The 16,866-nt window shown below is 39.9% G+C and overlaps 1 protein-coding gene across 6 annotated transcripts; it reads right to left on the bottom strand.

Moving 5' to 3' along the window:
• Positions 1 to 1,851: 1,851 nt before the first annotated feature.
• Positions 1,852 to 9,598, bottom strand: LOC117556249. 6 transcript variants are annotated; one of them, XM_034231554.1, is made up of 8 exons: positions 9,548 to 9,598; positions 8,769 to 8,813; positions 8,622 to 8,669; positions 7,645 to 7,716; positions 4,787 to 5,861; positions 4,496 to 4,651; positions 4,158 to 4,250; positions 1,852 to 2,851 (listed from the first exon to the last, which is right to left on the bottom strand). In XM_034231554.1, the coding sequence occupies exons 5-8, from the start codon at positions 5,480 to 5,482 to the stop codon at positions 2,543 to 2,545; spliced, it is 1,254 nt and encodes a 417-aa protein (XP_034087445.1). In that variant the 5' UTR covers positions 5,483 to 5,861; positions 7,645 to 7,716; positions 8,622 to 8,669; positions 8,769 to 8,813; positions 9,548 to 9,598; the 3' UTR covers positions 1,852 to 2,542. The 6 variants fall into 6 exon arrangements, with proteins under 6 accessions (XP_034087445.1, XP_034087447.1, XP_034087448.1 ...); XM_034231556.1 differs by lacking the exon at positions 7,645 to 7,716 and having other exon boundaries at positions 9,548 to 9,571; XM_034231557.1 differs by lacking the exons at positions 4,787 to 5,861; positions 7,645 to 7,716 and having other exon boundaries at positions 9,548 to 9,576.
• Positions 9,599 to 16,866: the final 7,268 nt, after the last annotated feature.

The raw sequence follows: 16,866 nt of genomic DNA, 5'->3' as shown, positions 1-16,866 counted from the left end.
GTGCAGGTAATCCCTCTTAACAGAGTAGGTGGTGGAAATAACAAAAGGCACTCACAAGGAGGAAAAAACTAGCATAACAAATAGAGGACTTAATAAAAACTTAAGCCAACAAAATAAACAAAATAATAAAACCTGACATGAGTGAAAAGCGATCCTTTCTGAGCTGAGGCTTGGCACGACCATTCGGGGAAACCATGAATCCTGAACACATGGGTTAGCATGACCTCTGCCGTATCCTTGGCAGAGGGAAGTTTAAGCAGAGTGATAAAATGAACCATCTTGGTGAAACGGTCTACTACCGCCTGGACGGCAGTTTTACCCTTAGAAGGCGGTAGTCCGGTGACAAAGTCCAGCGAGATATGGGACCAAGGGCGTTGGGGCAGGGGCAGAGGCTGAAGAAAACCCATCTGAGCCAGGGATGAGGTCTTAATACGGGCGCACACGGGACAGGCATCCACGTATTCCGTCACCTCCTTCACCATGGCTGGCCACCAGAAACGCTGTTTTATGGTGAACATCGTTCGCCGGTTACCTGGATGACATGTGAGCTTAGACGTGTGACCCAGTGGATTACCTTGGAGCGTAACGACACAGGGACAAACAGATAATTATTTGGACTCCCACTAGGTGCTGGGCTCACAACATTAGCCTGCTCCACATAATTTTCTATCTGCCAGGAGACCGCCCCAACCACACAGTTCAGTGTAAGGATTGCCTCTGGTTTCTTGGCAGTAGGCTCTGGCTCATAGAGTCGTGACAGTGCGTCTGGTTTTCCATTTCTCTTATCCTGACCAGATGATAAGCATTTTTGAGGTTGAGTTTGGTGAAAATCTTAGCGGACTGAAGCAGTTCAAACGCTGATGACATTAATGGCAGGGGGTAGCGGTTCTCTGTGGTAATGGCGTTAAGTGGGCTATAGTCAATACATGGCCTGAGTGAGCCATCTTTTTTACTCAGAAAGAAGAATCCTGCTCCAGCCGGTGAAGAGGAGGGACGGATGATTCCCGCTTTCAGGGAAGACGAGATGTACTCATCCATGGCCGCTCGCTCTGGCCCGAAGATGGAATAAAGGCGTCCCTTAGGAATAGGTGCGCCGGGTAGCAGATCGATAGCACAATCAAAAGGGCGATGTGGAGGTAGTGACAGAGCCTTAGTTTTGTTAAAAACTTCCTTCAGATCGTGGTAACATGCAGGGATTTTAGACAACTCAGGATACTCATCATTACCATTAACTGGTGTAGTCTTTGAGTCTTTACCGGACATGATGACTGGGTGAAGTCTGATCGCCGGAGTCTGCGTTATAGCAGGGTCGAGGTGAGTTAGGAACACTACAATTTTTTCACATTCCCCTCCCCATCCCTTAACTTGGCCTGACCACCAATCAATGTGTGGATTGTTTTTTTTAACCAGGGGAAACCTAATACTAGTGAGTGCTGAGGGGAATTGAATAAATGAAATTGTAATATTTCTGAATGATTCTGAATTATTACCTAAACAGGCTTGGTCTGATCTGTGACTTGACACATTAGCCTGCCGTCTAATGCGCTGGCATTGATGGGGTGGACCAAAGGAATAGTCTTAAGATTAAGTAGTTTGGTCAGCTTCCTATCTATAAGACTCGTCGGCCCCAGAGTCAATCAGTGCCCCTAGTGTGTGTTCTTGGTTGTCAACTATGAGTGTAGGATTTGAGTTTCATGTGTTAAGTTTTGGGTTTATTTTGCTGTTCTGTGTTCCCTGTCTCATGTTTTCCTCCTTGTGTCTTGTCTGGTCCTACTTCCTGTCGTTAGTTTCCCCGGTGTGTCTGATTGTCTGATTGTGTTCACCTGTTGCCCTTGTGTTTCTTCACTCAAAGAAATAACTCATTGGATTAACTCAATTTTATTGTTGGCAGGTTTTCCATCCAATAAATATATGTGGCACAAACTCAAACTAATGGCATCCATGCAGTATAATGTAAATGAGTTAGTCCAACTCAAATTTTTCAAATAGAGTTTAAGTAAAATGATAACATTACCTTTATGAATTTAAATAATGCTAGTCCACCTAAATCCTATTTAATTAATTGAAAATGAAATAATGAGGTTAAATATAATTTAATAAAAATGTGTTACACATGATAGAAAACATGGTTTAGTTTTTTTTATTTTTAAATTCACATTATTCAAAACAATCCTCCATTCAATACAGTCTTTTTAAAATGAATGAATTCACACTGAAAGATGAAAAACATTTCTGAAAGATAATACCATTTTTAAAATGGCAGAGAAATGGAACTCCTATAATTAACTTACAAATCTCCCTTTGCCAAATACAATGAATACAATATAACAGGGGTATGCACTGCTCTTCTAACAGGACAATAACACATAACATAAAGAGTGCACTGCAAACACCAACATATGGAAATAGTGTTACAGTGTGTTGAAACAAATACAGAAAAGCACAGAACAAATGATTGATATAACGGCTCAATCTGCTCTGACTAGGAAACTCGTGAATAAAATGACAACAATGAACTCATGAGTCACTTCTTTTTCACATTTCAATCGAACAACTTGATCTTCAGACTTTCGATTTTACCATTCAGCTTGTGCCCATCCAGATTCATCACTACCTTCTGCATGAACTCGAAGGTGTGTTTGAGGTTGTCCGGAAAGCTCAAATCCAGGGCATAAATAAGTCCCAATAGCATGACAAACCCCACAATCATGCTGCCCAAGTTGTCCATGACTATATTGCCTTCGATGACAATTCCCACGTCCTCTGGCTGCCCATCCACATCTCTTTGAAGTGTGTATATGCCCATGACTGTGTTTGCCATGTCCCTCTTGGCATCTTCAGAGGCAGTGGCCTGAACAAAGACACAAGCATACAACACATGTGTTAACTAAAACCTGAATTACTACATTTTATAGAAGCAGATTTACTTATGTGGCTCTCCTAATTGATCAAAACAGTTTTAGACTAACCCTCTGGTATCACTCAAATGTACTACCCTATTTGGCCACTCAGGATAAAAATGTCCACTTTCAAAAACTTGAATGATAAAATGATATGATACAAATATTATATTTAAATATTTTTCCCCCACACTTTTTCTGAAGTGTGGGAACATTTTTTAAATGGACAATTAGGGTAATTTGTACAGTGTATTCGAGACCGATTAGAAAAATTGAAATTCCAAAAAGTATCTAGAAAAAACACAAAATCATTATAGCCAAATCTGATGTGAAAAATTACCAATTTGGACAAAAATGTCCGAGTGATACCAGAGAAGGTTAGGACCTCCAACACAGAACTCAATTAAGCTTGTAAGAAAATGTTTGCATAAATAAGTTATAAAGATATATTCCTGTATGTTCTGTTTGATTATCAACGTTATCTTATTTATTAATTCAGGTATTATTTGTTTACGTCCCTACTTAATAATGTAATTTGTTGTTATTCCTGTAGTTAATTATGCATTTACCTACTTATTTCGATATGTATTTGATTATTTATTCTTTAATAATTTATTTCCTTGTTATGTGATTATGTAATTATTCCTTTAACAATTTAGTAATTGCTGCATTCACATACCTTTTTAAACATGAATCTATTGATTAATATATTTCAGCATTTATTTATTATTTTATTTATGTATTTATTCAATTATTTATAAGTTCTTACATATGTATTCATGTCCATATTTATTTATTCATTTATAGATGTATTTATATATAAATGTAAATATTTATTTCAGCATTCATTTATTATTTGTATTTATTTCCAGATATATTCATGTTTTAATTCACATTTGTATTTATCAATTGTATTCCTATGTTAATTTATAGATGTATTTATATCTGTATAAATGTATTAATTCACTTTTTTCTATATTTATTTTAACACTTGCCCGATGAAATTACTTCTGTATCTATTTATTATTATTTTTTTATTTCTGTATTTATTCATTCTTACATATATTCATTCCTATATTAATGTATAGATTTATTTATTTCTGCATGTATTTATGATATGTGATAAGATATTTAGATGTAAGCAGGGATAGGGTTGTGTGCCATATAATTTTCTTATTATAAATGTAAGTAATGGTGGTTATAATTGTGGGTAACACTGTTAACCAATACATTGAAAACATATTGTGATAAACATACCTGATACTCCTTAAAAAAAGAGTCTGGATCCTCGTTGAGGTAGATCGCGATGCTTCGCAGGATGCACCCCCTCTTGATGTGGATGTTTTCAAACTAAAGCAGGGGCGATAAATCAAAGACAATTAAGCACAATGCATGTGCAACAGAGCAGGTAGTTTACAACGTAGAGGGCTGTATCTGTCGTGTGTGTCCCTAAGCAGGACTCCTTACACCTACATTTCCACAATAAGCTATTGCCTTAAAAACACTATAAAAGCAGACAATTTCTTAAATGTGTTCATATGATCATGGACAAAAACAATACAGTGAAAAACGAGGTTCTCTGCATTTATACTAACCGAATCTGATATTGCAAGGGCTTCCTTGATTTTGTGCCCCTTCACTCCTCCTTTGGTCTTGAAGATCTTCAAGAGCTTGTCTGAGAAGTGGTCCAGCTGCCACATGAACTTTGATTGAAGTGGTGATGTTGTGATCCTCAAAAACTCCGCATTCACCTTAAAAATATTATTAACAAGCACAATACAACCAATTGTTACTTGTTTATTAGAATCACAACCATGCAAGGATGTAGACATGAATCACAAAAGACAATAATAAAAGACTGTCAACAAATACAAATATTTACTTACTTCACTCTGCTGAAACAGAGCAGGCCATCTGCATTTGAAGTCCCCTATCAAAGGCCTTTGCTCCACAATCTCAAGGCGTCTGTGGGAGAAGGTTTTTTCCATTTTTGCTTTTATCACCACTTCATTGTCACGCTTTTTCAGTTCTGACAATAAGGCAATTCTCTCGTTCTCCAAGCTTTCTGTGGTTTCGCCTTTTGGGTGCAGAGGAATGTAGTTTACTTCAGCTTTTCTTGGTTTTTTTATGTTTGCTGCAGCTTTGCCTTGGCCTGTTTTCTTGTGCTTTAAGGAGTTCACAAGGATTTCAGGATGTCCAAGACGGCCAAGCTTTGTACGATAGTTTTGCATTTTGTACTTAAGAGACTGTTTCCACCCCCCAAATCCTGTCTTGGATCCTAGCTGCCCCAAACAAGGGTGGGCCCTCGTCAACGCTGCAGCTACCTCTTCACACTGATAGTCTTTCGGATATTTTGTGAATTTGATCATTTCTTGGGCTAGGCCATCAAGAATGACTCCTTTCAGCTTTAGGCCAGGCTGGAAGTATGTACCAGTTGTCTCAAACTCTGCATTCTTTAGATGAAGCTCAAATTCAGCCTCGTAGGTGAGCTTAGGAACCACAAAAAACTGTGGGCCAGGATAACAATTGTGAGGCCTGAGCTTCAGGGGATGGATGCGGGGTTGACGTATACACCATATCATCACTGCAGCATGAGGCTATTGATGATTCAGGGATTAGAGGCTCTGAGCTTCCAGTAATTGAGGTCTTATCAAATGAGTCAACTGTGTACAAAGTGATGGAGGGCTCAATATTTGACAATATAGGAGAGTAAATTACTTTCAGTGTGCTTTTATCCTGAATTTCAGACACTGATGTAAGATTCATGAACTCGTTAAAGTCAACATCCATGTATTGCAGACGGAAGTCCTCTTTCAATTGAAGAGATGTCTTGACAAATGTGTGCAGTTCTTCAACTGTTGCTGGGATTCCCGAATCCAGGGTCAGTTTTCTAGAGTCAGACTGGTCGGCAAAGATGATGCGCAGAAGCGCCCGACCTGCCATTATGGAACACCTTTTAATCTAGAGCAGAAACAAGGTGAAAGAAACACATTAGGATTATATCAAAGATGAACATAAAAATGGTTTTACAGTTTTTGTCAGAGCCTGCTATCCAGAGCTCAGACTATTTAGGTTTAAAAATGATACTCACCTTTAACAATGATGAATCTTTTCAACATTACCATGCGCAAACTCCCAACCATGTAGTCAACAAGGGGATAGGGGTCTACCAAGTCAGCAAGCTCAATAACGGCAACCTCTGTATTGGGCGAGGCAGACAGCTCAAAAGCACCATAATGCTCTCTGTACCAAGCACATGCGTCTTTTACCAGAAAACACAACTTCTCCTTAACAATGCAAAGTTTAATGATCTCATGGAATTTAGGCAGTCCATCTGCAGATCCGTGTACAATAATCATCCCCTCGCAGTAACGTATACCCAAGCTAGACACATTGTTTGCCATATGAACCTCAGTCACATCTGGGAAACTTTGTTTCAGTGTAGACACGACTCCCTCATTAAGGACATCAACAGGCAGGATTGAGACATGTGTGACCTCCAAGGATGACTTCTTGACACTGGAGGAATGTGTGTGATAGGCAAGCATGAACTGGTGTTTAGTAGCTAGTGAACGAGGTATGTTCTTAAAGCAATTGGTGTGACGAGCAACCTGCTTGAAGAAGCTATGTTTAGCCTCAAATCTCATTGTCCACAGTACAATTAGAGGCCCGAAGCAACGAATCATTTGCGGATAGTGCTCTAAAAAGTGATGTTTTGGTAAGAGCTTTACATGTGGAAAGAGTTCAAGATAGCGCTGCCTATGATCATAGATCTTGGCTTCAAGATAAGCAATGGTCTCATCTGTGTGAACAGGGGCCACAACCAACTCAACTATGTCCTTAAGATCTAGAATTAGCTGCCACGCTGGTTCATCTTCTGGTAAAATGTGCCCAATCACAAAGGGAAGCAGTCTTATTAAGGTCCAGTTTTCATGCGCATTGCCACCTATTGTGTTTCTAGATGTGAAAGAGCGTGGTATGGCATGGGGGCGATTGGTTCTGTCCCCCCATTTGTACGGAAATGTCTGAATCAATGTGTTGAGCCTTTCAAAAGTGAAGTATTTTTTGGAGATCAACAAACTCATACAACGAGCCAGTTCAACTGGTACAACACCTTCAAAAAGGTCGTGCACAATGTCAGGAGGATAACCAGTAGTTACATGAAAATGGGAAAGGTGCTCTGTTAAAACACACTGCTTTTTTACACCACAGCAAATAGTTGCATTCTCCTGAGCAGACTGGACATGAACATCATGGATGTCTCTTGTTCTCAGTTGGAAAGCACCTGACTGGACATCCTTAGTCTGAAAATCTGATTTGACTCCAATACAAAACCTGCATACTGACCCAGCTGAAAAACTCTCAACAAATCCCCCGAGCCCATGGGCTCCAAGATTGTCAGCTATAACACACTGGACAGAACCTTTAACAAACTGACCAAGCTGAGATATAAATACACCGTGCTGTTCTAATATGCTTAAGTCTTGCAAGAGAGGCTCCAACACTTTTCCATAGCCATAGGTCTTAACATCATCAGATTTGCATAGAACAGCTAAATAGATTGAGTTTAGTGTTGAATGGGAACCTGGTGGCAAATTACCCAAAACCCAATATACACCACAAAGTTTGTGTGTCTTTCGAGATGTCCCAAGAGGGTTACAAATCTCAAAATCATCAACATAAAGATTTACAGAGATTCTCAAACCTTCATCAGAAAAAAACGAATTCTGTTTATAGTACTCACCGTCTCTTACAGTTCTGTACTCTTGGGGAACAGCCAATAGCCGCTGTTGCGTTTCAATATGTTCAAGGACACCTTTATGAGAGAGCAAATGTTGCAAAGACTTTAACAGAGGGATATATTGAAATGTCCTATTCCTCTGGGCATCTAGTATGTACTCAACCGGCTCTAAAACACCAAAATGAGATGTATAGTACTGTGTACGTTTATATGCTGTAGCAAGAGGGCCATCCTTTGCAATAGCTGTGGCCAATGGACTAGAATTGCATAGAGCAGTGGAAAGCTCACCAACTACTGAATCTTCAACCTGTAGTTTATGGCTCTGTAATACATCAGAAACAATAGCTCTAGTGACAGGCAAAGATGATGTACTTAATATGTAGTGAAGTTCAGAAAGGACTTCATCAATAACTGTCTTTGGAATGTGAACAATATTTTCCAACTTCAATAAAATGCATGCAATTTTTTCTTCGATTAAATTTGGAAGGTGTATTTCTGAAGCATCACCACAACTTAGTGTTTCATATTCCTGGTCTATATCGACAGACTCCGTTGGACCAACTGCAGAACTGTGTGACTGATCCAACTCACCACTTGTACTGACAACATTGGCTATAAAGTCTTTAAGTGAATGTTGTCTGTGTTTCCTATTTTTGTGTGTGTTGAATGTACTGTAAATGTTAGTTTTAAATGTGCATCCTAGAAACATACATGGTACAGTTTCATTATGCCTGAGATGTCCATTAATATGTTGGAAGAAATCTTTTTCTGTTAAGTCTCTACGTGAGCACACATGACACTTAAATGTAGGTAATTCTACTGGCTTTGGTGTTAGCTGTTTAGCATGAGTTTTGTATGTGTGATTTAAAAGTTTACTCCATGTGTCAAACGAACATGGGCAATCAGTATATGGACATGGATAGCGACAACTGCCCCTTAAATGTGCATGTGTCTGCCGGAAATGTTTTAACAACAAATACCTGCTAGCTAGTTCCAAACTGCAGTGTTTGCACTGCCACATGCATAACCTGAAAAAGAGAAAAAAGAGAATTAGCAATTGACACTGAACAACTGACAATGTCACAGATCAGCTTATGCAAGTAATGTGAAAGTAGCCGTGTACTTACCATAAATAAGAGGTTGCCCCAAGATGCTTGTTAATGCTGATCAAACTGCAAAAGACAACATAAATATATTAGAGGTGTGATTAAAATGCTTATATATTTGAATTTTCACAGACAACACATAATTGCCTAAGATTGCACAACCCAAAAAAAAAATGATAACAGATCACACTTTAAAATTAAGAGTCTAGTAGACATGTTTTATAAAGAAGGCCTACGTTTCTGCACAACTCTGGGTGCCTGCTTGTGAGTGAGGTAACCCATACAAGATTCACATATATATATTATCTCATTATTTATATTAAATATTTGGCAGTAAAAAACTAAACTCAACTGAACTCCTACAGAAACGAGTGGCTCCGCCTGTCCTCCTCTGCCTGCCTGCACTAAGGCCAGGAGAGAGATGGACAGACCTGCTGAGCTTTATGATAGAAAATGGCGGCGCTTACTGGGCTGCATGCAGGCTCTGCCTCCTATACTGTTACCTCATTCACTTGAATTACTCTTTGCATTTTTTGGTTGAATTTAAACTGAATTTCGGTGTACTGTGTTCAATGACAATAACGTGACATCTAATTTAATATAATCTAATGATCTCTACTATCCAGTATTCAATGCTAACCATATCTAGCAAGCTAGCTAGCTTGCTGTTTAGACCAAACTAAAAACGGAGCAAAATATAACACGGTGGTTTCAAATATTCTTGTCGATATAATGAAAAGGCATTAGGCCTACTTGGAAACAGGGAACATTCTAAACTACTAGAAAAAACAAATACTTACCAAATAATAGACTTTCCACCGTCAGTTTCCCCAGTCAATTTCCACAGTCAGTTTCCACAGTCAGTGTTAGACAAAAGGCGGCAAATGACAGAACGGATTTTGTGCATGCGCAAAGGTGATGTGCAAAGGGGCGGTCCCAAATGAAAACAATTCATTTTGAGTTGCTCTGTCTTAAATACATTTAATAAGTGAATTGATTAATGTAATTTGTGTTACACTAATGAACTATACTTAGGTTTATTTCTTAAATAAAAATATTTAAGTAAAGTGAAACAATTATTAATGTGTCAAGTCTAAGAAGGGCTTGAATCGTTTTTTTGAGTGTTCTTTACCTGGCTGTTTCTTGTCCCGTGATTACCCCTCTCTGTAGTTAGTCTTGTCTTTCCCTGTGTTCCCCTGTCGGTTCATTGTTTGTCTTCCCTTCACGCTCCATGTTTGTTCTTGACGTTTTTGATCCTGGATTCTGTACTCGTCCTCCCCTGTTTTGGTAATGTTAAGTTTTGTTTCTTGTTTTCTTTTGTCATCTGCTTTTTTGTAAAATAAATTTCGCTTATCGTTAATACTGCATTTGGGTCCTACCTTTTCCACACACCCTGACAGAGTGTTATCTGAGTAGGTGTGCGTGGAGGGTATTTTGAGGGGAATTTGCTCACCGGCGCCCTCCTCATAGCCGGTGAGCTTGTCCTTTTCCCGGACCTGCGGCATGCTGGTGACCCGGACGTCCACAGTAGAAACAGCTTCCCTCCTGTAGTCGGTGCTGTCTTTCCTCTGGGGAAATCCTGGTTCTTCCCAGCTGCATGGGTTCCTCCCGTGCCTGTGGAGGCGCTATTCCTGGCGTTGCAGAAACCGGCGGAATCCATGAGGAAGAATGTCCAGGAAAACGCCCCTGGTGGCTCGGAGGTCTAGGTGTGGCTCGACGTCTCTCTCTCTCCCTCTCTCTGAGGCGATTATCCACTCGAGTAGCCATGGAAATTGAGGCAATTCCAACGGAGCCAGGCAATCCTTTATGGGATCTGACAGTCCGTTCATAAACGCATCTATCAATGCGTCGGTGTTCCAGCCACTGTCCGAGGCTGCGGTCCGGAATTTTATGGCGTAATCTATGACAGGGTAGGAGTGCTGTCCGGGTGGCCTCCCTGGAGGTTGAAGTCTGATCAAACACCCGGCTCATTGTGTCATGAAAAGCGGAATACGACCTGCATATGGGAGAGTCTCGAGCCCCTTCAGCTGTGGCCCATGCTGCGGCTCTGCCGGTGAGGTGGGAGACCAGGAAGGTGATCTTGGCCTCCTCGGAAACAAACGCCACTGGATTGTGTTTGAAATGAAGATCACACTGCACCAGGAACGTTCTGCAGTTTCCAGACTCCCCGGAACACCTCTCTGGTGATGCCAACCGAACTGGAACAAATGCTGAGCGAACCTTGGCCTGGCCGCCTGCAGGATCGATGGGAGGTGGCGCCGTCGGCACATCTGGAGTCTCTAGACGGGTGAGGATTTGTTGAAGCTGTGTCGCCAGCTGATTGACCTGTGTGGTTCCGGAGAGACAGGACTATTTAAACATGAGGTGAGTGAGAACAGGTGGAAACAATCAGGGGCGGGGCAGACACTGATGAAGGTGGGAAAAACACACAAGGGGAGGAAGAAACAGGGCCTGAAATGAAAGACATGAAGTAAATTCAAAATAAAACAGGAAATGACAGACAGAATAAATAAACATAACTAACACATTTGACGAGACACAACACCTATCTGATTTACCGCATGACAAATCAAGCCTAAAGTTATAATGAAAGAAACATTCTTTACTATGGATAATCTAACTTTCCATTACGACTGCAGGGTCCCACAAAAATCTACACCCGATACACATCTCCACAATCAGTCATTCAGAGCTTTTGTTCTTCAAGGTAGGCCAATTCTCCAAAACTGAGAACACACCGTAACATGTATTTAATGTTTAACCTGTTAAGCCCCAAGGTCCCCGTCGGCGGGTACTTTTTAGTTTTTTTTCACGACAGTGTCTCAGGGGATCTTAATATTTAAGAACCTATTAATGTGTTATACCAGATTAACGGGAATAATATCAGCTAACTGACGATACAAACCATTTTTACCAAAACAAAACACAAGTCTCATAAGAAGCATCTAAATTACTCCTGAGCGAAAAATGCTAACGCACTTTGGCACAGAACTCAAGATAAAAGATACCCTTATTACTTATCGTAGCTGCACATACAATATATCCGATTAAAGCTGAGGTTCCACAGATTATTTAGGTATATAGTATCATCACTTAGTCATCCGAACTCTTGACAGGGGAAGCAAACACAGACATCACAACACGTACCTTTACGGAGCTTTTACGGGAGATCGTCTCACCGTAGCTGTCAATCTGATCAAAAGACTTGTTCAATGGCATTAAAACGAGAAAAAACGCGGCTGAATCGGTTGATCCATAGGTTGATAATGTTTCTGGGTAATAGTTTTTTTTATTTATAATCCATAATTCAATTTTTATGTAAAAATCGGAGAGTAAAAGTTAGCTGCTAATGGTAGCCACCAGAGTTATCGCAGCTTCCGGTCTTGGCTATGCGGCAGACTCACACACACACACATTACCAAATAAGGAGTATGTGGGAGTTCCCCTCGATTCCATTGGCTCTCCCAGCTAGCGGGGAACGTTCTCACAACTTTGGCCTATTGGTTCTAATAAGGTTTTAAAGAAACTTTTGTATCTGATGTTCAAAGAACCTTTTTAGGATGTTTATTTTTTCAAATAATGTTCCTATAAGGTTTAAGGTTAACTAAGACATAACGTTTTAACTGCAACATTCAGAGGATGTTTTGAGGATGTTATTGAGGCCTGAGATGACAAAGTGTTTTATAAAATGTTCCTTTAATGTGATATGTTAACAAAGGTGGAACGTTTTGCCTCCAACATTCTAAGGATGTGTTTTGGACGTTTTGGGTAACACATTAAAGATGTTCTTTATAAAACGGTCCCTCAATGTTACATGAAAACCAAAGAAGAACATTTTGAAAGCAACATTTGGATAATGTTTTCAGGAGGTTATTATTTTTTTAGAAAATGTTCCTGTTTTGCGAAATATGAACAGGGTCATGGTCAACGTCAGATTTATTTGTAGTGCGCTTTAAAAAACAAACATGCTGCATTTGTTTGAAAAGGATGTTTAAAAGAAATCTGATGTCACCACATTTTCGTTTTTAGAAAAAAACAAGCACGTAATTCATGATATTGCACATTTGCGTAGGCATGTCTGAGTTCCCAGCTAGACATTGTTGGTTCTAAAAACATTCTGAGAATGTTACCATTCATTGTTCTTGGAATGGTTTCATCGAGAAGTTTTATTTTGGTTCCTGGAATGTACTTCTGAAAGGTAGGATAACGTTCTCTAAAAACATTCTTAAAATGTTTGGTGATAACATTGTTCGAACATTATACCCCAAGTGTTTTTGTTGTTTTTGCACATATCTCTATGGTCATATGGATCGAATAACACTTAGAAAACCAAAGACAGACATATAGAAGAATGGACCGACTATCACTGCCCGTCCCTGAAACCTCTGTTAGTGGGTTAGTGCCCCCCCCCCACCTGCCTGCTGGTCTGCTCTACACGGCTGGGAGCAATCTCCAATCGACCACACCTGCAACCTGCTCATCAGCCACACTATGAAAACCTGCAGCCTGCACTCATTCCCTGCCGGATTGTTGCCGTGAACGGTTTGTTGCGTGCCACTCTACCTTTTTACCAGCATATTCTTTGACAACTTTGCCTGCTTTTGCCTCACACTCATTTTTGTGTCTCTCCCAGGAGGAATCAAGGGCCTTCCACACTCCCAAGACCAGCCAGGCCTCTCTACCCACCCTGGAACAACTGTTTCCCACTGCTGCCATAACCAACCTCCACTCCCAGCTCCCCTTTTCTAATGTTACTTTCACCAGCTGATTCCGAGTCATCCTTTTACATGTGTTAATAGTCAAATTCCAATAGTTAAGTAAACTATCATAATCATCCTAATGACCACAGTGGTCAGTGCACTTACCCAGGAATTTTGAGTTGAACAATTACAGGAATATTATGTCTTTATGTTTGAATAATGTAAACATATTTTAGTAAATTGTTACTACAGAACATTTGCATACTTTTTTTTTTATCATAAACCATGTTATCCTTCTCTAAAATAATAACATTCTGGCAACATAAAAAATCTAACTTGCAGCTGAAAATGTTTTAAGAACAGTAGGGCATAATGTTCTAACAATGTTATCAAAAACATTTTAAGAATGTTTTTAGAGAACGTTATCCTTCCTTTCAGAAGAACGTTCTAGGAACCAAACAAAAACTTCCCGTTGAAAACCTTCCTGGAACAATAACTGTAACATTCTCAGAATGTTTTTAGAACCAAACATTTCTAGCTGGGCTGACGGTTAGAAAGAGATGTCAATCAGCAAAATCGAGCAAGGGGGGTCAGAGATAGGTCAAATCCACCCAAATGACCCCAGAAGTGTTTTTTGTTGTTGCTAAATCTCTCTAAAAAGGTCAAATTTAACTTGTTTTGCATAAATCTTGATACAGGGTATATATTATATGTTGTAGTTTGGATTCCTAAAGCTTTTAGTCTACCATTGCAGCATTCAAGGGTGGTTTTCACTATAAGTAATCTTTTTTGGACAGACACAATCATTTACATTTTACTGTGTTCAATCTGAATTTACTTTAACATATAAACATCTATATTGATTCTGACACTTCTACATCCAACTCACAGGAGTAACCTTGCTTTGAGAAAAAAGATTATTAATGTAACCCTTTTAGAAGGGAAGATATGGTCATTTGTTCTGGGAATGTCATTTTCGAGCCTGACACCTGAAAAACAGGCTCGGGGCTTAATTAAAAGAAAGCAGCGGGAAAACACAGGTGTTTTCACTCAACATCATAGACTGTATAAGCTCAACATCAATAAATCCTAATGGCATTAAAGGTAACCTATTATGCAAAATCTACTTGTTCATGTCTTTCATACATAAACATGTGTCCCCTCTGTGTAAAGAGATTCTAAAAGTTTCAGGAAAAAAGATTAGCTCACTTTTTGTCCTGATCAATTTATATAAAAACCTGTTTGAAATGAGCTGATCAGATTTTGGCCACTTCATGATGTCACAAAGATGTTTTGGCTTGTGCATCCATTAGCCAATCACCAACCAAGGTAACACCGACACACCTTATCACCTGAATCTCCTCCTAGAGCACCTTTGTGTTCTTTATAACCCAATATCTCTCAGAGGGGCGTTGGGAGTGGCTCCTTATTTTCATATTTTCAACTTTCTCCCCCTTCCTCCATGTTCCTTCCTTGGCTATTTCCTAAGGGACAAGGAAGCCAAGACTTAACGGAGCCTATCCCAAAGCTGTTTTTTGCCAGTATTTCTTTTTATCTTTGTCTTTATCTTAATAACTTTTCAACAGGAAAACAAGAGACATTGTGAGTAATTGATTTCAAGGCCACAGAAAATAAAAAACTGCACTGGTAGTATTGGTTAAGACCATTACCTCTGTGCTGAGCAAACAGCAGTCAGAACATCAACACTATTTCAGAGGGCTGAAGGAACACATAAACCATGCTGGGAGGTATTAGCAAAAATTATTGTGGTTATTGAATAACCTGTTAAATCTATGTCTGCAGGCGTACAGGAGGAGGTTGTGAGTGGTCATTTTAGAAACTAGTCCCCTAAGACCTTCTCAAAGTAGGTCACAAAATTATTCAGGAGAAATACAAATGCCTTTGAGGGATTCAAAGCAGGAGATTAGGTTTTCGAATTTGAGTTTCTAACCTTTATTTAACAAGCTAAAAACTATTTTCATAAAAGGCTTCAAGGCAAAGGAAAAGTTTGGAAAATATACTTGTTTGCTGACAAATCCTCACTCATTTTATAAGATCAATATCAACTTCTAATCACTGCAACCATTCACGGCTGAGACTGATCCAGGACGTGCCAGCCTATATTAGCTAACCGAGTTTTTCAAGCGATTTGTCAAACTGTCATCTAAATGAAAGCTTTAGCGCAAGTTCAATAAGGAAGACCTAACTCGAGTCACTCACACGTCACTCTATGGCTCCCTTCCCCCCTCATTAAATACGAGGGCGTCACCCCTCAGCAGCCAATCGCTGCACATGCTAAATGCCTTAAATGCCTGCTCTTCCTCCCTGTCAGTTGTCATTGCAGATGATCACACGCAACCCGCCTCCACCCCTCTCGCCTCCTGTCTCCTTCAGGACAAAGCTAAACCTTCCTCCTTCAGACCGGTCTCACCTACTCATCACCACCACCAGTGTCTAGACCCCGGGGATTTCATCGGAGCGGTGCTTTCCCTCCTGAATGATTATCCTGCAAACCGGGGCCTAATCGCCAAACACCATTACATTCTCCTGTTGTATTATCATGGCAATCATTTCATTCATATGACGTGTAAACAATAAATATGTAATTCTTACATCACGTCTCTCCGGTTTGAACTATAGTAAAAGCTTAATAAGAATGAGCTTCAGTAACCGACCTGGCAACAAAAGGAGGGTTGAGATGTTGTGATTAGCTGTGGTTCTTTACAGTGAAACTGCACCTTAAACTAAAATGTATTGTTGTTCTAATCTTTTTTGTGGTGTGATGTTTGCGCTAAAGTGGACTAAACATGTTAAAGACCTGATTTTGTACTGGCGGTTAATTGATATAATCCCTTTTATTATCTGAATGTTAACATTATCTTTGTAAGGCTTCAACTTTGTCTTTGAATAATAGTGGTTCAATCAGGAGAGACGTGATGTATGGAATATATATTTATTATCGGTCACATTATATAAATGAAACATAATGATGACAGTTTATAACAAGTGAATGAAATGGTGTTTTGGCGATTAGGCCCAGGTTTTGTAGGATATCAATCGGGAAGGGAAGAACCGTTTCCGATGAACCCCCCTGGGTCTAGACACTGGTGGTGGTGATAAGTGGTTAGGTCCGGTTGGAAGGGAGAAGGTTAAGCTTGGCCCTGAGTTGAAAGCAGGAGGCGAAGGGGTGGAGGAGGGTTGCGCGTTGACACCTGGAAGACAGCTGATAGGAAAGGGGAGAGCATATATAGAGGGATTAACAGGTGCGATAATTAGGCTTGTAAATGGAGGGGAGTGATAGGTTAGCTGAGGAGTGGCGCTCCCTGTCATTTAGTGCAGGGAGCGAGTATTGCCATGACGTGCAATACGGAGTGATAGGTCTTCCTGTCTGAACTTGCGCTAAGCTTCATTAGAAGAAA

The sequence above is a fragment of the Gymnodraco acuticeps genome, unplaced genomic scaffold, assembly GCF_902827175.1.
Source record: "Gymnodraco acuticeps unplaced genomic scaffold, fGymAcu1.1, whole genome shotgun sequence".
NCBI classification, from domain to species: domain Eukaryota; kingdom Metazoa; phylum Chordata; class Actinopteri; order Perciformes; family Bathydraconidae; genus Gymnodraco; species Gymnodraco acuticeps.
The sequence above is the reverse complement of the archived record's forward strand: the minus strand, read 5'-3'. Positions and strand labels throughout refer to the sequence as shown.

Coding starts and splice junctions, on each gene's coding strand:
- LOC117556249 (XM_034231553.1), bottom strand. CDS start 8,350: ATGTTTCTAGGATGCACATTTAAAACTAACATTTACAGTACATTCAAC.